General features: G+C 38.4%; 2 protein-coding genes across 2 annotated transcripts; one reads left to right on the top strand and one right to left on the bottom strand.

Moving 5' to 3' along the window:
* Window positions 1-2127: 2127 nt before the first annotated feature.
* Window positions 2128-3290, bottom strand: LOC134669295 (uncharacterized). Its single transcript, XM_063526799.1, has 3 exons — window positions 2821-3290; window positions 2597-2716; window positions 2128-2501 (listed from the first exon to the last, which is right to left on the bottom strand). Exons 1-3 carry the CDS (start codon window positions 2954-2956, stop codon window positions 2128-2130), a joined length of 630 nt encoding a protein of 209 aa, XP_063382869.1. The 5' UTR covers window positions 2957-3290.
* A 597-nt stretch (window positions 3291-3887) lies between these two features.
* LOC134669629 (zinc finger protein 709-like) lies at window positions 3888-23128 on the top strand. The gene is made up of 13 exons (XM_063527289.1): window positions 3888-4305; window positions 7842-7976; window positions 8627-8971; window positions 9334-9558; window positions 10623-10760; window positions 11293-11420; window positions 14744-14818; window positions 16443-16575; window positions 17108-17241; window positions 18622-18760; window positions 20171-20290; window positions 20501-20698; window positions 21700-23128. Exons 1-13 carry the CDS (start codon window positions 4198-4200, stop codon window positions 21868-21870), a joined length of 2049 nt encoding a protein of 682 aa, XP_063383359.1. The 5' UTR covers window positions 3888-4197; the 3' UTR covers window positions 21871-23128.
* Window positions 23129-23597: the final 469 nt, after the last annotated feature.

The following is a 23597-nucleotide window of genomic DNA, read 5'->3' as shown; positions in this document are numbered from 1 at the left end:
AAAAAAAAGCGGCAAATTCAAAAAATCTTTAACTGGTAACACGAAGCATAGTGCAAAAAAAGTAATTTGATACTTGGTAATTCATACGTAATTAATTTTTGTTTTGATTAGTGACTGACTGAAGTCTGCAACGTAGCAGACTGTAAATTTAATACAGTAAACAGACTGAGGATATCGTTGCAATGCAATTATAACCCCTGGCTTCTAATTTAGCCCACTTAAAAATTAAAAATATGATTGAATAGTTATCATTATTATCAGAGATACTAAAAAACGAAGGAACGAATTGTTAGTAGACTAATCAGTCAATCATTACAAAAATATGTAGTAAACATAAATATCTTTACTTCAACTGTACAAAAAGTAAGTTATTATATTATCCTAAGATTCCTAAGTTATAGAAAATGATACTTTGTTGTTACAAATAAATTTCAGGACTGACCATTAAACGGCACCCTTTAAATCTCATTTCTTTGGTCGTTGAAGTCAACAACCAAGGCATATGTCATAATATTGAACTTGGTTCTCATATGACATTTATATTTTTGATAGGATTAAAAATTACTTTATTTGTGTTTTATTTTGAAGTTTTGAACTCGGGTTAATTACAGGCGATTATTTATTAAGCATAAATATTTCCCTTGTGCTATTAAAGTAAACCTTCACAAGGGAAATATTTATGCTTCCCGTTGTACTTATAAAGTTAGTAATAATAAAAAGTCACATATTGTATAATGGAGCTGAACTGAAGGTAGGTGAAAGAAAACACAATTTAGTTTCAATCTACTTTTAATATTGTTAGTTTATAAAGAAGGTGCCTATTTATTTAAGAATCATAATCGAAATCGGATTCAAGAAATTCAATTCCTGACAGAGAACTATCACTGTCATTGTCACTTTCCCGAACTTCTATTATGAATGGAGCTAGTTCAGTGTCTGTAATGTTGTCCTTAGACTTGTATTTTCGTTCCACATTTATTACATGGTCTGTACTTTTTTTCCAATCTTCCGGGGTAATCATTGCAAAACATTCTCGGATCAAGTTTTCCGTATCTGAACCCGGTAGCCCCACATTTCTGCTGGCTATTTTTCGCTTTGTGAGGCTCCATATCAACTCAATAGCGTTTAGATCGCAATGGTATGGAGGCAATTTAAGGACCTCATGCCCATGCTGCTTCAATAACTCCTCTGCTGCATATATGGGACCAATTTTATTTTCCTCAACGAGGCACATCAATTCCTCCTTTTTGAAACACTCTTCATATGGGATCTTATTTTCCCTTAGCCATTTTTGAATATCAGCCTTTAAGCTGTGCATGGTTGGAGGCTTATTTATTTGTGTTACATGGTAACTGGCATTGTCCATAACAATTACACTGGGCTCAGTCAAATTTGGGATTAACATTTCTCGTAGCCACTTTAAAAAATTAGAACTGTTCATGTCATCATGATAGTCAGCTGCTTTGGATTTTGTGCTAAAAACAAGCAAAGCATTGGGCACAAATCCTTGCTCTGATCCAGCATGCACTATAATATGCCGCTTACCCGAGGAAATTTTTTCAACTAAACCGGAAGTTGAAGGCCCTTGCCATGACTTCTTCGGTCTGTAATTTTGATGGACATATGGCTCATCAAGATACACAATATTTTTTCCTTCTTCCCGTTTTTTATGTACACGGTGTAACATGAGGAAACCGAATAATTTTAACCACACATTTCTGAGGTCAAAAGAAGTAAAAAATGTAATATGAGTTTAGGTCAATTTCGTGAAAAAAAAATTTTTTTTTGTTTTGTTTTTTCAGTTTTTTAAATGCATTTGTACATACAAAATAAATGTTATTGGTAAACTTGTCACTTAAAATTGATTTTTACATTTTTTTTTCGTAGAGCCTACTTTTTGCAAAGTTTTACTTGTCACTTTTTGACATCTATCAATAAGGATATTTAGACTACGTCTCATAGCAGCAACATCACCATCAAAAAGGCCTTTTACATTACGTAACAATAAAAACTTGTTTTTTTTTAATTAATAATATCTCTGAAACTAGGCGGATTTCAAAAAAGTTTATATGACATTTTTGTCTCTAAATATGATCAGGAATACGCTGTTAAAATTATTCGGTTTACTCATGTTACACCGTGTATAGCTCTAAGAAACCTTTGCCTCCACCCAGATATTTCAAACTTTTCCATGAGGATGGAGCGCTCTTCTTTATTTTTTTTAAACTCAAATCCGTTCTCGTGTAGTATTTTCCTCAGTGTTTCACAACATCCTGAGAATCCTATAGATTCTTTCAAATCCGCATGTAAGGCTCTTAGAGTAGGTACCTGCTTTTTGACGCAATAAAACTCATTAATTTTATTACGGATGGCTGACACATCAAAATTGTCTAAATTTGACACAGTTGGTGGCCGGGGTCGTTTTTTCCCTGGCGTATTCCATTGGCCTTGGTTAATAGAACCCTCTTTTTTAATTGTGCGTAGTGTACGAATGCTTGCACCTGAAAAAAAAACAGTTTTAACAATAGGAATTTTAACAAAAGAACACTAAAATATTAATAAACCTAGATGTGAAAATATAGATTATTTATATTACCTGTCATAGTAGACACTTTCTCTAAATAACTTGATTCTGATGCGTTATTATCAATAACATTCTTCAGTTCGCTTGCTAGCTTTTGAATAGTTTCTCTAACATTTTCGTCATCTACGCCCGCTGTAATATAAATAAATCATAAGTTTAGTAATACAAACAAATGTTCCTATCTCGTAAATTAAATTTGGTACAAGAAGCATCAACATTGTTTGATAATGACTTACCGGTCGCCTGAATGATTTCGTCCAATATTCGCTTCTTTTCTAGTAATCTCTCATTTTCGTCGTGTCGAACTTGATTATAGTTACAGATTATCTTAAATAACATGCTCCTCACACTGCTTCTAATCGGTTTAGCCATTATAATACGATATAAACTATAAACTTCCGTAACGAATGAACTAACATGAGAATTTGAGAATCTAGGTTATGTGTAAACTCGTTTGACAATATTTTTGACACTTTTGACAGCTAAAATTATTGCCATATATAGAATTCTCTAAAAACGCTTGTGCAGCGACTCGCTGGTCAAACATATGTTTGCAAATAAAAACTCACATAAATGTGACACAAATATCAATATTGTTTGGTAACAGAAGCTGTCAACATTTTGACAGTTGTTTGACACTTTTGACAGATAAAATTGTTGCCATATGAAGAATTCTGTAAAAATGCTTGTGCAGCGACTCGCTGGTCAGACTCTACCCGCGAATAGCGGAAACACGTTCCGCGACTTTTTGTAAGTCGATAGTCGGCTTTTAGCCGTTTTCTTCCCGCTGACAAAACCGAACAATGTTAAATATAATTTTCCTTGTGGTTTTATGAACGGTTTTATCGTGTTTTGAAAATATTATATACATAAAACTTGCGGTTTTTGTTAAGAAAAATATACAATGACAGAAGTTTGTTTACTTTTTACAAGACAGGTGTCAAAGGTTTGATTGCCATATAAAATTTAAAATGTTAGTTCCCGTTTCTGCCACGACTCTTCTCTTTCCGCACAGACTCTACACAATCCTACTCAACGAGGCGGACTACGAGGCGGACTACAAGGTAGGAGTGTGAATAGAGGGCTTAAGGCAAAGTATGTTGTGGAATCATATAAATATTTGACTGATAACAATAATAACACGAACATTTATCATTTTAGTAAATGTAGCATCACTGTTTTTTGTTCAATTTTTTTGCAGTTTACAATACAATACAAAAACCCCTATTTATTTTTATAAAATCTTGTTCGTTAAAGAACGAAACGCACACAACGACACAACGTACGTCAACATCATGTCGACATTGTCAACAACGAAAATGGCAGCGTCTTGGCGTCTTGTGTAAAATTAGACATTCTTCCATTCTGTTATTTCTGTTGATAATAAGACATAATCCATATTTGTAGCTTTATTTACCTCTATTACATATTATATTGTAATAATGTAACTAGTTTTCAACATTACAAGGAACTCTACTGTAGTATTTTAGTTCTGAATCATGTTTTGACATAAGAGAGTTCTAATATTTTATAACTCTATCATACCGCGAACTACAAAGTATTTGTAAATGATGTTTTGATTATTTTATGAATAAAATATATTATTCACCGCGATGGAAGACGTGAAAGTTTGCCGAATATGCCTTGTTATGGGAGTAAAGATGTATAACTTACATACGTACCCATTATATGGTTACTTTGAATCACTTATTGGGATTAATGTAAGTACAAGTTTTATACACTATTTCTATTATTTTTATATAGTTTTAGAAATCTCAATTTTGGTTTTAGAAGAAACTATTTCTCAAAATTTTTCTACTTTTGAACAAAAAAGTTTCATAAATAGGTATTATTTGTCTTATAACTTTTTTACGCAAAAATAAATCTCTTAAAAGTTTAAGCGCCACTTGTTTTGTACCATTCCACTAACCCGGGGTCAATCGGCTGGAGTTACCATGGTTACCAGTACTTTTTGACACTGATGATAAGAAATAAAATAAATTAATAAAAAAAAAAACACGACTGCTGAATTTTAAAGCGAACTGAAAAGCTAAAAATAATGTTAATATGTTAGTTACATAAGGGGTCATGCACATTTATGACCGTGACTGTAGGTAGGTACGTGTGCATTTAGTTTCGATTACAGAAGTTTTTAACATGTCCATGAGGGTTTGAAGGTCCACAGTAAAGACTCATAACTTTAACTCCCACTAAAAAAGTTATTGACTCGATTACCTTCGATGCGACTTTAGCAGGACGCACATGGCGCTAGGCTAAATAGCATGTTGTTAGCAACAAATCGAACAACAATCATATGCGTCTGATTGCATTTCATTATTCAGTCTACGCGACGCTAACATCTTTATGTGGCAGTAATTACTACCTACTTACAAATGATGAACTGGCGAATATAGGTAGCTATTAGCTCCGACAGACTAGATAGCTGAGGGCCGAGCTCTGCGTAGGGCCGAACGCCCAAAACGTTCAAGAGAAGCACGCTTCTACGCGAGGCTGAAAGCCATGCTGCGGGACGTTAGCGGTGAAACACAGAACCACTGTACATGTGTCAAAATACATAGACTGAAGACCGAGCTCTGCGTAAGGCCCACGGGTGCAATTTCTTTAAATGTCTGACCGAGTTCCACGAGTTAAGATACTAGGGGAAATTGAGGATAGCGCATGTACCTGTCCGACGCTCCGGACCTTCGGCTTTACGCGGAGTTCGGTCTACGGGCTTCGCATTAGACACTTGTAACATTGCATTGTTCTGTGTTTAAATACTAAAGGTACGCCTCTCTCGGACGCTTCGGGCATTCAGCCCTACGCGAGGTTCGCGGCCTTCGGCCTTCGTATTTAGATACTTGTATTATTGTCTATATTATGGTATATTGTTGTAATTTGAATACTAAATACGCGCCTTTTTCGGACGATTCGGGCCATTGGCTTTTTTATTGCTATAAAAGGGGAGATTGCAGCTATACTAGGGGAAATTGCAGTAAGTGAGTTCCACCTGTCAGATGATCCTGGCCTTCGACCCTACCCCAGCTCGGACTTTGGCCTGCGCTGATCTAGACACTTCTTCTATTGGTCTGTGTTTGAACACAACACTCTTGCAGCTCGGCCTTTAGCCTTCACAATTAAGATATTACTTAGGGGAAAGTTGCGAAAAGCGCGCGCTCTGGCCCTTGGCAGGCCTATGGAACTTTCCGCGCGAGCTCGGATTTATACCTACGAATCTGCTCCCGTTCACGGTAGAAAAGCAAGCCAGTTGGTTGCCACCACGCGCGCTCACGTACGCACGTCACCGCGTGCCGCACTGTCAATTTTTCGATAGTTACAAGCTACGTAGTAGGTACCTACCTACTATTGAATTTCTATAATTAAACATGTAATGTTTATAATGTATAACAAATGTATAGTTTTAGATATATAGATATCTATTTGAAATAGGTAGCAAATTTTTAATTTATTTTGGTAAATGTTTATTTTAACGACAGTAAGTTAACTTTACACGGGTGAGTGCCTACTCATTTTTGCACTGGTTAACTTATAATTAATTACCTGTATTCATGGTGTTTTTATTATTTTTCTTTATTGTGTAATATTAATCTCTATCTGGTTTTAAATTACACGAAGTTTTAAAACTAATTCTTGCTGGAATTATTGCGCGGTTTATAAAACGGCGTAAACACTGCGGTTACTGCAGGGACATATGACCTGTTAAAATGACTATTTCGCAAACACTAACGCATAATCGGAATATTAGGTATAAATTTAAGATTTAGCTTTCCTTTTATTTCACTCCGTTGTTTAAGTAGGTATTTATTTATCATTTCTGAGCGTCAGCAACCCTAGCGTCGTGCCGGTGCGCGCGGCGCGGGGAGCGGCGAGTTGAAGGTCACTCTATTGTATTTTTGTGTAGGTATCAAAACGGTAGGTATTTGCGTTTTGTTTGAGAGATAAGTATCTGTTCGTAAGAACTATTATATAATCTGTGCCCTTGGACCCTACGCGGAGCTCACATTTCGGCTTTTGAATTTAGACAAATGTCTACTACTACTAAGTAGTTAGGTTAGGAATGAATAAAGGACGGTTCAAAGCATTTGAGAAGGAAGGAAGAGACATAATATGTATAAACATATATGTATTGTCACATAGATACTTCTCACAATAGGGAATATTACGCGAAACTCTGCGTAGGGGGCGCCACTACTACACTCCATCACAATCTCGGGCTCTACCGCGAAATAAGAAAATCGAAATTTCGCTATCACTCTTGCATATTCGGCAGAACATTGCAGTATCCCTATTATGAAAATTAGTTTAGTACCTACGCACGTGTTAAAACAAAACCATTTTTTTCGCAGGCGGGTTAATTAGGTTTAGTAGGCAAGGATAATTTTATTCACAAGAAATATAAGAATCCAATAAGCCAGAAATTATTCGAAGCCCATCGCTTAAATAGAATTTCACACGTTTAGATTTCAATAGCGCGATTTAGAACATGTTTGTGTTTAGTTCCTGTATTTACCTTAGGTATACCATATGATTTATATATATTTTTATGATCAGCGGTAAAAACCCTTACATTTGATAGCTCACTAAATAAGATAGAAGGATTTATTTTTCTTAGCACATTTTGTGAATCCTTATTCTACCTAAATAAGACTTGAACGCGTATGTTGCATATATATATTTTAAATCGTCTTTCAAAGCTCTTCATTTTGAGGCCCCACTCGATAGGTTTGCAAGATTTTTTTTTTCTAAACATCACGCAATATCATGTATTATGTCCGCCATATTGATTTTATTATGACGTCACATAGCCTATGTTAGTCGGGATGACGTAAGGATTCTAATGGTATATCATTTATCTAAATCGGTTAAGGCATTCAGAAGTTATGGTGGAATAAAGAAACTCACATACAAACATGAACCCTGAAAACAATACACTCTTTTTGTTTGGGCAGTCGTGTAAAAATACAAAAAGATAATGTAGATCTATGTAGAAGATTTAAAGTGTCATGATTTTTAGTGTTCCGTACAAAACTTTGTTCACGGAACACTTATGGAATCACTTCGGTCTTGTTAATTTTAATTTAATTTAGTTATAAGTTTTTGTGTGATGTTTAGTGTCTGAAATAAATGAATTTTGTTTTCTTTTAATATTTTAGGGTGGTCATTTTTGCCATACAATTTCTAAATTAGCCCTATTAAGGGTTATAGTTTTCAATATATTGGAAAAATACTTTTCCAGCCTCTAAGCATGATGGAGCTCCCTCCGTACGGATGTTACGAATGCGCTGCGCTGATGAAGAAGCTGTATAACTTTAAGGAGCGATGTCTCATCGGTCAGGCTGAGCTGTATGCTGTGTTGCAGGCAACTGGCAAGGTATTGCCTTAGAATTAACTTCTTAAATATTTCTCTTTATAAATATCCTTTTTTTATACATCATAATTTCATAAAAGATTGACATTTAAAATAACACTTTCACTGCGAATGCTAACAAAATTGTTGCAGACTTTTCTTGGTCTAACTCTAGGTACTTACTAGGTAGTAATTTTTTTATCTGCTTCTCTACAGGGCGTCCCACGGCTATGCCACATGGAGGGACAGTGCCTTGAATATTGTAGATGGAACATTTTACTGAAAGAAGACATTATTTTAATTATTTAAAAATCTATGAATGCAGTTTAAATTCTTTTTTAGCTTAAATCCATGTGGCATAGCGGGGGCGCCCTGTATAATTTCAATTAATAAGAGAAATAAGAAGTTTCTATTTTCATTGCATGCATAGAGGTAGGGGACCTATGGTAGGTCCATCTCTTATTCAACAGACTTCTATTAACTTTAATGATTACCAATTAAAAAGTGGTATTTTGTGACAATTCCAATAAGACCTCTCTCTTTTGATCCGTTAACACTTTCACTTTAACAGGGGGTTGAAAAAAATAATTGCCACAAATTATGAAATCACAACTCACGAAACATCACAACTTCATCAGAACTTACGAAAACATCTTCCATATTTGTGCTTTCAGATTACAGCCAACGCGTTAAACAGTATAGACCGCCGGCAACTCAAATTGATCTCCAATCTGTCCATCAGCCATGAAAATAATATAATATCCTGTGAACATGACGATAATGTTCAAGTGAAAATAGAATCTCCCAAACCGAGTGATGATTATCTCATTGAAATAGATACTATAAAGCAAGAAGATTATGATGACTTCCTAATGACTAACATGTCAAGTGACGATGAGCCGCTTTCGTTACAAAAGAGTCTAAAAGAGAAAAAGAAGGTTAAGAAAAAAGAAAAGAGGGGACGGAAGAAAAAAGAAAAAGTTGGTTTAGAATGTAATGGAGAGTTACAGGATATTGAGGTTATAATTTATTGTGTTTATTATTATTCTTTTGTGTAAGTATGGATACAGAAATTCGTACATACTGTCTATGTCCCTGTGCGAGCAGGACAATAGAAAATGGGGGGTCAATTGACTAAATTATTTGTGCTTATAGCTTCCATACAAAACTTTAGTTTGCAACTTTGTATACATGGTGTTGAAAGAAGGTTACTCCGTACCGAAGATTCATTGGTTGTATTTGGCTCCTGACAGTATTGTTATAGAACTATTGTAAAATTTCTACTTCTGTAACAATTTATCAAATTTTTTGGCTTCTTAGGTTTCAGCTTTCGGACAATATTGAGTTGTAGAATATTGATAAATTTTAATTTTTACTCCAGAAAACACCTGACATACCGTTGGTCTTAGAGCCCGAAGCCGCAGAGGTCTCAGAAGCCCAAGAGGCCCCAGAGCTCTCAGAAGTCCCTAAAAAGAAGCGAGGCCGGCCTCGGCTGTCGGAGGCCAAGAAAGAAGCGAAGCCAAAGTCCCGTCGGACTCGCAATACTGGTGGTGTGGGCGTGGATGATATAGACCTTGAGGAGTATGTCACGGTTGTTAAGTTGACTGTAAGTATTTGGATGTCCTTATTTTTGTTTAAATTTGAAATGGTCTATACAAAATATACGTTCCGCCGAAACGAAGTGCAGGCCTATTGAAACGCTCGTTGATATCTTTTGTTCTATTGTATTGTTTTGTATTGCGATGACGTGACTGGTCAAATTCATTATAGGTATTACTGAAATGTTGTATAATGAATGATATTATTTATTTATTACTTATTCATATGAGCCTAGAGTGTCCCACTGCCGGGCAAAGGCCTCCCTCCTCCCCCTCCACGCATCCCGGTTTTGACCCGTCTCCCACCAGTTCCTATCAAAGGCGTCAAGGTCATCTCGCCAACGCCGTCGAGGTTTGCCGCGACCCCGGGTTTGATGTGGGACCCAATTGGTTGCTGTTTTTGCCCACAAGTCATCCGGCATACGGCAAACGTGTCCCGCCCAGTCCCACTTCAGCTTGGCGGCTGTTTCAGCCACATCAGCTATTTGGGTTTTGGAGCGTAATACAGTATTTTTGATGCGATCGGTCAACTTCACGCCGAGAATACTACGCTCCATGGCGCGCTGACAAACCTTAAGGTTGGATTTCTGAGCTTTTGTCAAAGACCAAGTCTGAGCTCCGTAGGTCAGGATGGGAAGAATGCACATGTCCATGAGCCTTCTTTTTAAAGATATAGGGAAATCTCCCTTCATCTGCTCCTTCATGGACCAATAGCTCTTCCAGGCACTTCCGGTTCGTCTTGCATGATATAATGAATGATATAATGAACTTATTATAGTTGAGTTGACAGCTTCATAAAAATGCGATTATAGTTTAGTTCAGTCTACAAATTCTTAATTCAAACACTAACTATACTCTGTGAACATGTACAGTCGAAGTCGACATTAGATATTTATTGGAGCGACCAAGGTGCTCACAAATATCTGAATTAAACAAACCCTCTATGGTTAAAATATTAAAATGCATGTTCAGATATTTTTTGACCATCTTGACCACTTCGATATATTTGATGGCGATTGTATGGGGTTCCCTATTCAGACCATGTTTTACTAATTATTTACTTTCTTAACAGCCAGAAGAGCAGCTAGCGGAGATAACCAAACGCCAGCAATCGTCGAACTATCTGAACGCTCCGTTCCAGTGCAATCTTTGCTATAAGGGCTTCATAGACGCGTTGGCATGGAAACACCACGTGGGAAAACATGATCCAGTTAGTATTAAACATAAAAAAACCGGCCAAGTGCGAGTCGGGCTCGCGCACGAAGGGTTCCGTACCATTACGCAAAAAAATCACGTTTGTTGTATGGCAGCCCCACTTTAAATATTTATTTGGTTTTAGTATTTGTTTGTTGTTATAGCGGCAACAGAAATACATCATCTGTGAAATTTTCAACTGTCTAGCTATCACGGTTCATGAGTTACAGCCTGGAGACAGAATGACGGCGGACGGACAGACGGACAGCGGGAGTCTTGGTTCCGTTTTCACCCTTCAGGTACGAACCCTAAAAGTCCCAAACGAGAATTTCCTACTTATTTCGAACTTGGTTAAAGATGTTCCCTATTATTGAAGTTAATTAACCCTGTCCGCCCTCGGAATATCCAACTGGCGTGAAGTGGCGCAGAATAGGGCAGAATGGCGCTCTCTTGTGTCAGAGGCCAAGATCCTCTTTGGGTCACTGAGCCAGTGATGTATGTATGTATGTATGTATGTAAACACTTACAGCGACTTTTTATGCATACAGAGCGCAGGCGAAGTTGAGTGCAACATTTGCAAGTTCCGTTTCCGGTCTCGACGCGCGCTGCAAAAGCACGCGGCCAACCACGAGAAGAAATACGCCTGCCGCTCCTGCCCATACGTCTCCAAAACCACGTGCGTATCTTAACTTAGATTTCCTAATTTTCACTTATTTTCTATAAGGCTTTCGAAAGATGATAATTCCTATTTTATTGCAGGAAGGTACATGTGTTATACCCTTTTAGAGTCTGCATAACATGCTCAATTTTTTGACGTTATTTGCTCATTACTTTTCTAGTAATTTTTTTTCACGACAGGTGGTCAAAGTCGAAATTGATGTTTCGCTGTGAATTTAATTCAAGATTAAACCAGTACTTTTTTGTATTTTACATTGTTTATCGATAAAATACCTATTTTGTTATCTTAATTAACTGTTCATAATGCCGTACACATAAAAAAACTAACTTCGAGACCTTTCCGAGTGCACACTGGCACTAAAGTTCGTTTTTTTTAGCATTAGAAAGAACTTGCAAGAAGGTAAGAGATCTTGACATGTCTTTTAATTGAAAAACGCTATTTAAAAATCAAAAACGATTACTTATGAAAGCAGAAGAATATAAATGATCGTATTAGATTCATAATTGTTACATATTTGCCGTAGGGTGACGGCACCAGTAATGGACACGGCACCAATTATGGACATTTTTTACGTTGATCGAATTTATTAAGCAACTGTCCCAACATTTTTCAACTGGCAACACTAAAGCATAACCAATAGACGTTTGAGCTGTCATTTTGACACATGTCACCAAAATCAGCCGTTTTGTTCTAAGATGGCTGCGAAGTAAAATCTCGTTGCGGGCGGTGGTCATAAAAATCCGTTATTGTTGTTGAAATCGTTAAGGAGGTGAGTACATGTTTGTGCATGGTGTTATCTTGTGTTATGTTGTAATGAGATTTAATGTTATTTTTACTGAATAATACTATATTGCAAGTAAATTGAGCTAAGTTGAATATGTCCAATCACAGCAATAAGTTTTTTGTGGGGTTTGTTCATTACTGGATTCGATATTTTATGAAATTCAGTAATGGACAAGTGTCCAAGCTTAAGCTTTTTATTACTTTTTTAGTTTATTGTGTTAAATTATTTAATTTATTGCACTAAACATTTGAGTTGGGTTGATTTTGTGATTGCTCTTTATTTTCCAATAATAGACGATGTCCATAACTGGGTATTTTTAGTTGTCCATAATTGGGCTCTTTGTTTTGTCTTAGATGGATGGATAAATGTGGTCGGACTGCAAAAACTGCCAGGCTAAGGCGAGGCCGACCAAGCCATACGTCAACAGGTTTATTTTGCTATTATAATCCGTTTTTTATTCATCCTATTTTTCGATGAGGCAAATAATAGCTGTCACGTGGTACCACAAATTTGGTCGGACTGCAAAAACTGCCAGGCTAAGGTGAGGCCGACCAAACCATACGTCAACAGGTTTATTTTAGCTATTATAATCCGTTTTTTTAATCCTATTTTTCGACAAGGTAAATTATAGCTGTCACGTGGTACCACAAATTTGGTTGGACTGCAAAAACTCGTAGCCTGGCAGCAAAAACTGCCAATTCTATTTCTTGATTTGTGGTACCACGTGAGAGCTACAATTTACCTCAAATTGTAGCTCTCACGTGGTACCACAAATTTGATCGACCCAATCGCCAATCGGCCGGCCAATACAGGATTTGGCCGACCATTTTTTTTACTGTCCTCAAAGGCAGCTATCGTACCATACAAGTTTCATACGATTTTTCCATAAGATTTTTTTGATGATTTTTTTATAACTGTGGTCGGACTGCAAAAACTGACTGGTTATGGTGAGGCCGACCAAGACACGTCAACAGGTTTATTTTAGCTATTATAATCTGTTTTTTTCGTTCTATTTTTCGATGAGGTAAATTGTAGGGATTCTAGCTGTCACGTGGTACCACAAATTTGGTCGAACTGCAAAAACTGCCAGGCTAAGGTGAGGCCGACCAAGCCATACGTCAATAGGTTTATTTTAGCTATTATAATCCGTTTTTTTCATCCTATAGGTAAATTGTAGCTGTCACGTGGTACCACAAATTTGGTTGGACTGCAAAAACTCGTAGCCTGGCAGCAAAAACTGCCAATTCTATTTCTTGATGAGGTAAATTGTAGCTCTCACGTGGTACCACAAATTTGATCGACCCAATCGCCAATCGGCCGGCCAATACAGGATTTGGCCGACCATTTTTTTTTACTGTCCTCAAAGGCAGCTATCGTACCATACAAGTTTCATACGATTTTTCGATAGGTCTTTTTCATGTTTTTTTTTATAAATTTGGTACCCGGTTGTTAAATTATTTAATTTATTGCACTAAACATTTGAGTTGGGTTGATTTTGTGATTGCTCTTTATTTTCCAATAATAGACGATGTCCATAACTGGGTATTTTTAGTTGTCCATAATTGGGCTCTTTGTTTTGTCTTAGATGGATGGATAAATGTGGTCGGACTGCAAAAGCTGTCAGGTTAAGGTGAGGCCGACCAAGACATACGTCAACAATTCTATTTTGCTATGAGGTAAATTGTAGGTGTCATGTGGTCCAATAAATCTGGTCGGACTGCAAAAACTGCCAGGCTAAGGTGAGGCCGACCACTTTTTTTTTACTGTCCCCAAGGTCAGGTATCCTACCATACAAGTTTAATTCCATTTTTCGATGAGGTATTTTTTTGATGTTTTTTTGTCCAACGTTTTTGCCATTTGTACAAAATCTGCCAGGTTAAGCCTAGGCCGACCAAGTGCGTTGGAAGGTACTAAATGTCAGGTACCTCTACAGGGTAGGTATATTCTATTTTTTGATCAGGTTTGTTTCATGCAGCCGGCAACCGGATTAGTCCTAGAACTCTTATAGTATAACTTAGAAATCTAAATGAAAGTTCAAATAGCGTTAATAAAAGTTGATTTGTGACATTATTTGTTTCATTTATGTGTTCAATACAAAAGTGTCCATTAATGGATGTTCATAATTGGGTCCATGTCCATGACTGGGTGTCCATTACTGAATTTTTGATGTCCATCAATGGTGATTTCGTAAATTTCAATTTATATATTTTTTATTAATTATGTATTAAACATACAGAATTTTTGGTTTTGTTTAAATGTTCCTCATGTATTTAAGTGCCGAAAAAAAAATCACCATTTTTGTATCGTCAAAAAACATCCCATTTTTAAACGAAATTCTAATTTAGTGCGCTTAACATGTCCATGATTGGTGCCGTCACTCTAACTCATTTTAAAAATGTGTTTTTCAATTAAAAGACACATCAAGATTGTTTACCTTATTTCTAATGCTAAAAAAAACGAAGTATAACAATGTTAAAAACGGTCAAAATTCATGAAAAACCTTAATTTGGCAATAACTAGATTTTTTGTGTTTCAGAACGCAAGCGAAGCAACATCAGCGATGGCATAAAGGCGTTACATACAAGTGCCAGTACTGCGACGAGATATCGACGTAAATCTACCATTTAATAATAATAATTCAGCCTATATACGGTGTAACATGAGTAAACCGAATAATTTTAACAGCGTATTCCTGATCATATTTAGAGACAAAAATGTTCTATAAACTTTTTTTTAAAAACGCCTAGTTTCAGAGATAATATTAATTTCAAAATAAACAAGTTTTTGTTGTTACATAATGTAAAAGGCCTTTTTGATGGTAATGTTGCTGCTACGGGACGTAGTCTAAAATATCCTTATTGATAGATGTCAAAAAGTGACAAGTAACACTTTGCAAAAAGAAGGTTTTACGAAAAAAAATATAAAAATCAATTTTAAGTAACAAGTTCACCAATAACATTTATTTTTTATGTACAAATACATTCAAAAAATTTAAAAGACAAAACAAAAACAATTTTCTTTTGGCGAAATTGACCAAAACTCATATTACATTTTTTCTTTCTTTTGACCTCAGAAATGCGTGGTTAAAATTATTCGGTTTCCTCATGTTGCACCGTGTATACGTACCACTGCCTAGCACAGGCCTCCTCTCATGAGCGAGAGGGCTTGGGCTATAGTCCCCACACTGGCCCAATGCGGATTGGGGACTTCACATACACCTTTGAATTTCTTCGCAGATGCATGCAGGTTTCCTCACGATGTTTTCCTTCACCGAAAAGCTAGTGGTAAATATCAAATGATATTTCGTACATTATTACATTTATTACAATGGATCACTGCATCCCTGACGGATGATTGTTACAACGCTGTGTCAAGAGCGGACAGTGCCGGAGCGGACGGCCAATCCATTTCCGCCTATAGCTATTTAGCTATACAAGAAAAACTCATTGGTACGAGCAAGGATTTCAACCCGCGACCTCAGGATTGAAAGTCGGACGTCATATCCACTCGTCCACCACAGCTTTCGTGATCGTGATTAGGATTGCCTTTTGTATTGTTTTCGAGCTCACGATATTTCGACGCAGCTGTATGCATCTTGCTCACAGGTAACTGAGCGGCTACCGCGAAAACCGAAATTCGCAAATTGCGGGGATCTTTCTCTTTTACTCCAATGAAGGCGTAATTAGAGTGACAGAGAAAAATCCCCGCAATTTGCGAACTTCGGTTTTCGCGGTTGTAGCCCTAAAGCTAGCGGGTGGGTGTCAAAGTTGTCTAGACCGCGCTCATTCGTGCGTTGCCACTGTCTCTTGTCTGTTGTCTGGATTTCCCCAAAGAATCCTCGTATCTTTCCTTCATAATAGCAAATTAAACCAGCCACGTGCGAGTCGGACTCGCACACGAAGGGTTCCGTACCATTATCTATAAAAACGGTCACCCATCCAAGTACTGACCCCGCCCGACGTTGCTTAACTTCGGTTAAAAATCACGTTTGATGTATGGGAGCCCCACTTAAATCTTTATTTTATTCTGTTTTTAGTAATTGTTGTTATAGCGCCACCAGAAATACATCATCTGTGAAAATTTCAACTGTCTAGCTATCACGGTTCGTGAGATACAGCCTGGTGACAGACAGACGTACGTAGACGGACCCTTTGGGTACGAAACCCTAAAAATGACTCCACTATACTAGGTTCTAACCCAATGATTTTTGTATATACCGCTATATGTATTTCCAGTAAATGGACGTCGTACCTAAGCCACGTGCGAATCAAGCACCCCTCAGAGTTCATATGCGGCGTGTGTGGATACTCTTACGTTAGCAAACTCGGGCTCGCCATGCATAAGACCATGATGCATAAGGACTATGTTGTAAGTACTTTTACTTAAGTAGCAGCATGGATGAATAAACAAAACAACAACGACTTCACAAAATCTCGGTCCTCCAGTATTCAGGTTATTGTAATATTGTCAGATAGCGTAACTAACGCAGCAGGTCTGAGTTTCAACTATTTTGTTCGGCGCTTAGACTTCTAGTTTTGGGCAGTGGGAGACCCCTGACTTCGGTTAAACTCGGCTCCACTCGGTCCAGCATTGCTCCGAGCAATTATTAGGGTTGGCATCACTTGACGTCCTTTTGCGTGCTCGACCACAGATAAGAAAAACACTTGAATTTTGACAACCCTAAATAGCCGAAAGGGATAGTGCGATACATTAGAAAGGGATAGCATGATTCGACCCTGAATGGCTGTCAAACTTCGGTTTTGTAGGAAGTGTTCTTTCTGTACGGTATTATGTATTCTGTGTTTTGGGTTCGAGTTGCGCAGCGTGTAGACACTGTCAGGCTTGATCTTGATAATCTGTGATATTTTCGGCTTACTTACCGAATTGCTCTTTATCCCAGGAAAAGACTGAACCTGATGCCGATGCAGAGCCGGGCCCGTATTGCCAGGAGTGCGACGTACAGTTCGTTACAGAGGAGGCGTGGAAGCGACACATGGTCACCTCCGCCAAGCACGCGCCCTCTAACGACTTCAAGTTAGTATAGACCTTATTGCAAATGATACTTAATGCTTTGCGTAGATGTGCTAATTACAATGATATGAGATTCTGTGTTAGCGGAATATAGGGTAAATAGGAGCGGACCAAAAACGGATCCTTGTGGTACTCCTTTAGTTAATCTTAATTTCTTCGTAAGGTAATTTCTGAAAGCGTAACAACGAGGCTTTTGTCTTTTCGATTCGATTTCGATTAATCTCTATTAATCCCATTTTTTTTTTACCACAAACCATTTTCTGCTTTGTGGTCAAAACCGTAATCAATATAAGCGGTAATAGACTTATGTTTAGATAGTCAAAAGCCTGAGAGGAGTCAAGGAGCACATTGCTATAATAAAGACACCACAAGTTTCAAGTAAGTATTTATTACTAAAGACTGAGTCAGACGCAGAGCCGGGCCCTTATTGCGAGGAGTGCGAAGTTGCATGCGAAATTGCATGGAGAAATGGATTATTTCTTATTTATATATAACTGTACATACAAAGGTGGAAATAAAAAAAATGAACGCTGTCATTGATAAATTCGCTATGCACCTCGCACGCTGATGGTATAGTTCGTGACGGAGGAAGCGTGGAATCGGTACATGGTCACCTCCGCCAAGCACGCGCCCTCTAACGACTTCAAGTTAGTATTAGCAAAGAATAAATAATAGTACTATTAGGTATAGAAGATTCACTCTCTAACAAAACGCGTCTGTTACAATTGGGACAGATATGACGCGCGGCTTATGGCTAGCCACCAAAATTGGTACGGGACGGGTACTCGTACTCGTTGTGACGGGACGAAATCGCGGAGTGAGCCACGCCTGGTATTAGCCTAAGATTGTTTCGAAGTATGTATTAATTTTATTTTCACCTCAGCAGCTCGAACAAGGGTACTTTGCTTCTTAAAAACAGTGAGCAAAATGCGATTTTGCTCACTGAGTCATTTTGTCTCACTCAGTGAGCAAAATCGTATTTTGCTCACTTAGTGAGACAGTATGAGTGAGCAAAATCGCATTTTGCTCACTGAGTGAGACAAAATGTCATTCAGGTGGCTTTTATAGTCAAATGTCATTTCAACATGCGAAGTCTAATACAAGTTCGATATACTTGGGTTCTATTATCTCTGTCCCTCTAGGTATGTTCTCACTGCTTAGGGTGAAAAATTTTGTGTACTACACGAGATCAAAGTTATTTACATCTCGTGCGCTTTTGAATCCCTTACTACGCTCAAGATTCTAAATTAGATTCACTCGCTACGCTCGTGAATCTATTATAGAATCTTTCGCTTGCACGGGACTCAAAATAAGCACTCGAAGAAATATCAAACTTTGATCTCTTGTTGTACAAATAACTATTGTAAATGTATGTGTGTGCAGGAACGGGTGCCGGTCGTGCGGCAGCGTGTTCTCGAGCGGCGAGGAGCTGCGCGCGCACCACCGCGCCGCGCACGCGCGCCGCCGCCCCAAGAACTACGGCAAGAAGCGCGACCACGCCTGGCCCGCGCCCTGCGAACACGTTAGTCTCTTACTTAACACACACACTCCGGACGATTAAATAATCGAGTCTCATAAGGGGCTACCCGAGGTTTTCATCGATTTTTGACAAGTTTTGAATCGTATCTCCTTTTTTTGCACTACAGATAGAATTAAAAGACAAACGGTTCGATAACCGTTCCGTTCCGTTCGTAAAGATTGAAGAACCGATGTTCTTCAATCTCCGGTTTTGTCCACCGGATTTTGAAAGAAATGAGTACTTATTTTTTTATAAATTTTTTAAACATTGTCTAAAAAAACACTTTTTTCGAATCTAGTTTGCTGTGAAAGATCCTTCACATGTACGAAATCTACATATTTGGGTTCGTCTTTGACTTAGAGCCGCCATTAACAGGCGTTCCCCTCTGTCGAAAATAGGCGGCCAATGGTCAACCTCATGTCAACCATATGTATGGACTGACGTTTATCTGACATGACGTACCTATACATTTGATGTGCCCCTCCCCCGCAAAAAACGACAGACTATTTTGTACCGAAAATTTTAGACATGGCGTCTCCGTTGGTTATATCCTCCAACACAAAAATTATGACCAGAAAACCAGTTTCTTAGCCTAAAATTGTTCAACTCGAAGACAATGAACTTTGAAGTAAATATGGGATACTATATTGCTTAAACCCGTTGCTGTTAATATAATAAAGCTACAAAAACTTTAGAAAACTAAGGGATTCAGATCGAAGGTCATTGGCGTGGGGTAGCCCCTTAAAAAAAACGCGAATCGTGTCGCAATATCTCGGGCGACCGACCTATTTCGCGCGGTAATTTCCTCGCGTAAGTGTAAACGGTTCAGTGGCAACCAACCAACAATACGTTCGACGGAACTAGTAGCGCGGCGTCCTAGGAATTCGAACAGCGTGCACTGAGGACGCTTGCATATGTTTTCATTTGTTTGTTTAATATGGACGCAGCCTCGCTCGATTGTGCACTCGGTAGTTTGTAACCTAATGTCAATTAATCGAGCCTCAATATCATAACAATTTAAGAGATAAGAGATCTTTATTTGCATACCATAGTACAGATGTTATATGTATACATGGACCCTGGAAAGGGTGTAGCAAAAATTGGTGGTTAACAATTTCATAGTATTGGTTATTATTACTACTGACTTATACTTAGGTTCGATGCTAGTCAGTAACATCACTAATACTTAGTGTCTTACCTTTTACGCCTTTTGACAATCTATGTATGTAGACCATAAAGAAATTATGTTGCCGTGGTGTTCGAACTATTAAGTACTTAATTTGTTAATTATGTTGAGAGTATGGGTGTATGAGCATATTCTTCACTGATATTACAGGCTAGTACCTACTTGTTAAATCTGCAGTACCTAAGTACTGGAATATAACCTTATCTAATATTTAAAAAAATTCACAGTGTTCGGAAGAGATCCCGAATGCACGGGAGTACTGGACGCACTTCCGTCGTGCGCACCCGGACAAACCTTATCCTATACAGAAGAACTACATCTGCGATATTTGCGGCAAGAGCTTTAGGGTGAGTCCTAGTTGAACCATGTCTCTTTACAATAAGGTTTAATGTCGGTTGACAATGGTCTCAGTGTTAGGAAGAGATCCCGAACGCGCGGGAGTACTGAACGCACTTCAGTCGCGCGCACCCGGACGAACCGTACCCCATACAGAAGAACTATATCTAGAAATGGGGCGCCTGGCACTGAAAGTGTTAACGTTTATTATTTTTACACAGGGCAACGCGTTCCTCGTCTACCACAAACGCACCCACTTCGAAGAGCGCGCGTACAAATGCGCCGTCTGCCCGAAAGCGTTCCACAACCGAACCAACCTGCAAATGCACGAGAAGACTCATTCAGACGCGCGGCCCTACCCGTGCTCTGTCTGCTTTAAGGCTTTCAAGTGTAAGGGGGCACTTGACAGGCACTTTAGGGTATGTCTATCTCTACTTTTACTCATAATTTAGACAGAGAAGAAACTTGTAGAAGAGCGTACAAATGCGCCGTCTGCCCCAAAGCGTTCCACAACCGAACCAACCTGCAAATGCACGAGAAGACTCATTCAGACGCGCGGCCCTACCCGTGCTCTGTCTGCTTCAAGGCTTTCAAGTGTAAGGGGGCACTTGACAGGCACTTTAGGGTATGTCTATCTCTACTTTTACTCATAATTTAGACAGAGAAGAAACTTGTAGAAGAAGGGCGTACAAATGCGCCGTCTGCCCGAAAGCGTTCCACAACCGAACCAACCTGCAGATGCACGAGAAGACGCATTCAGACGCGCGGCCCTACCCGTGCTCTGTGTGCTTAGGCTTTCAAGTGTAAGGGGGCACTTGACAGGCACTTTAGGGTATGTCTATCTCTACTTTTACTCATAATTTAGACAGAGAAGAAACTTGTAGAAGAAGGGCGTACAAATGCGCCGTCTGCCCGAAAGCGTTCCACAACCGAACCAACCTGCAGATGCACGAGAAGACGCATTCAGACGCGCGGCCCTACCCGTGCTCTGTGTGCTTAGGCTTTCAAGTGTAAGGGGGCACTTGACAGGCACTTTAGGGTATGTCTATCTCTACTTTTACTCATAATTTAGACGGAGAAGAAACTTGTAGAAGAAGAGCGTACAAATGCGCCGTCTGCCCGAAAGCGTTCCACAACCGAACCAACCTGCAGATGCACGAGAAGACGCATTCAGACGCGCGGCCCTACCCGTGCTCTGTGTGCTTAGGCTTTCAAGTGTAAGGGGGCACTTGACAGGCACTTTAGGGTATGTCTATCTATATTTGTTTATATTTAGGTATACGTGATTTATAAGAAGTAAGTCAGTAAGTAAATATTCTTGAGAAACTTGTGTTGTATGTCTTTTTGTAAAATTTCGATTGGCGGCAGGCTCTCATGCTCCATTACCTGTGTTTGTGTTTAAAAAAATATTGAATTTCAGAGTCACACTGGCGTAAAACCATACGAGTGCGAAGTATGCGGTAAAGCGTTCGGGCAGTCAAACAGTCGGAAGCTTCACGTGCGCACCGTGCACTTACGTCAGCCCGCGCCCTACGTCAGCCGCGCGAGGAAACGCCGACCGCTGCTCGAGGCGCCAGCGCTTTGCAACTAGAAGTGAAAAAACCATACACATGCGAAATGTGTTGCGAATACCTGCGCTTGGGAACTAGGAATGTGAAACCCTTTCTTGTGCTGAATGTGTTCCGGCGGAGGCGGCCGAGGGAAGAAACGCTGCTCAAGACACTGGCACTTCTTCTTCTTCTTCCTAGCGTTATCCCGGCATTTCGCCACGGCTCATGAGAGCCTGGGGTCCGCTTGTCAACTAATCCCATGATTTGACGTAGGCAACTAGTTTTTACGAAAGCGACTGCCATCTGACCTTCCAACCCAGAGGGTAAACTAGGCCTTATTGGGACTAGTCCGGTTTCCTCACGATGTTTTCCTTCACCGAAAAGCGACTGGTAAATATCAAATGATATTTCGTACATAAGTTCCGAAAAACTCATTGGTACGAGCCGGGGTTTGAACCCGCGACCTCCAGATTGCAAGTCGCACGCTCTCACCGCTAGGCCACCAGCGCTTTTTTGCTCAAGACACTGGCACTAAGTGAAAAAAATACTCGTGTTAAAATGTATAGGTGATTACTGATTAGGGTACCTCACCCGCGCTTTGCTAACGTGAAAATCATGACTGTCATTTTATAAATATTTTCAAACATAATTATACAGTGAAAATAAAATTTATAACATGACATAACTTTTATGAACATCTTTCTAGCCTAAAACAAACAAAGCATTTCCGCAAAGTAGCCGAAATGTGACTGATATTAGAAATATAAAAAAGGGGACTTAAGAAAATGTTGTCAAATTATGCCGACCTTATAACTAGCATTATGAATAATAGTTTTGAATAATCCTTGTTTATTTTCACTACACTTATATCGACCGGACAAACAATACAAAAGGTAATCGCGGTCCATATCCCGGATATAAGTCTATAGCATTATGAATGTCGGGACCATAACGAAACCTATCTAATAAGCCGATTGAAATCTGAATGTTCTCTGAATCTCATCTTTATGTCATAATTATTACTACCTATGTGCTTATTTTTCAACAATTAGAATAAAACCTTTGAGGAGCAAAATCATGTTTGAATTTGATTTTATTTCATTAATGATTTAATCATGATATATTGTATTGAACTGCATGACATTTTTATGAAACATTGTAAATAATAAATATCTGTGATAAAGTATCACAATCATAATAATTCTCATCAGTATTTTAGCTAGGTATTATAATTATTGTACTAGACCTACAATAAGGTAGTACTATGCTTTAGATTAATTTATTTACACCACATAATCAAATAAGACAATATATGTAAATATAGCAATAATTTAGGTTTTAAAATAAAAAATACATGATAATGTAATTTGTATTTTTTAATATCACATCTGATCAATACAATCCTTTGAGATGATAAAAAAAAAATATCTTTATTGCAACATTGAGTTGTTACATAACATTGGTTCCTGGCTCTCAAAGTGGGTTTCCCTGTGTCTCAAGGGCCAGTTCCTTCCCAATTACAAGCGTAGGTAATGTTACAATTAGGGATGCCACGAATATTCGGCAACTATTCGGTATTCGGCCACTTTGCCGAATATTCGGTATTCGGCCGAATGTTGCCTACTATTCGGCCGAATACCGAATACCTGCTGCACCTACCTAAAAAGAGAAATTACACAAAAAAATAACCTAAAACTAGGTATATAATGTATTCTTGGAAAGTTAGTTAAATACCATGGTAAGTTTTTGAGCATTTGTTGATTACCGA

This window comes from Cydia fagiglandana, chromosome 12, assembly GCF_963556715.1.
Source record: "Cydia fagiglandana chromosome 12, ilCydFagi1.1, whole genome shotgun sequence".
Taxonomy (NCBI): domain Eukaryota; kingdom Metazoa; phylum Arthropoda; class Insecta; order Lepidoptera; family Tortricidae; genus Cydia; species Cydia fagiglandana.
The sequence above is the reverse complement of the archived record's forward strand: the minus strand, read 5'-3'. Positions and strand labels throughout refer to the sequence as shown.

What these genes read in the sequence shown, in the direction of transcription:
- LOC134669295 (XM_063526799.1), bottom strand. Translation starts at nt 2,956, where the DNA reads ATGGCTAAACCGATTAGAAGCAGTGTGAGGAGCATGTTATTTAAGATA. An exon ending in CGAAATCATTCAGGCGACCG is followed by an intron (nt 2,717 to 2,820) that starts GTAAGTCATTAT and finishes TTTATATTACAG; the next exon opens with CGGGCGTAGATGACGAAAAT. An exon ending in GAAAGTGTCTACTATGACAG is followed by an intron (nt 2,502 to 2,596) that starts GTAATATAAATA and finishes TTTTTTTTTCAG; the next exon opens with GTGCAAGCATTCGTACACTA.
- LOC134669629 (XM_063527289.1), top strand. Translation starts at nt 4,198, where the DNA reads ATGGAAGACGTGAAAGTTTGCCGAATATGCCTTGTTATGGGAGTAAAG. An exon ending in AATCACTTATTGGGATTAAT is followed by an intron (nt 4,306 to 7,841) that starts GTAAGTACAAGT and finishes ATACTTTTCCAG; the next exon opens with CCTCTAAGCATGATGGAGCT. An exon ending in TACTGCGACGAGATATCGAC is followed by an intron (nt 14,819 to 16,442) that starts GTAAATCTACCA and finishes ATGTATTTCCAG; the next exon opens with TAAATGGACGTCGTACCTAA.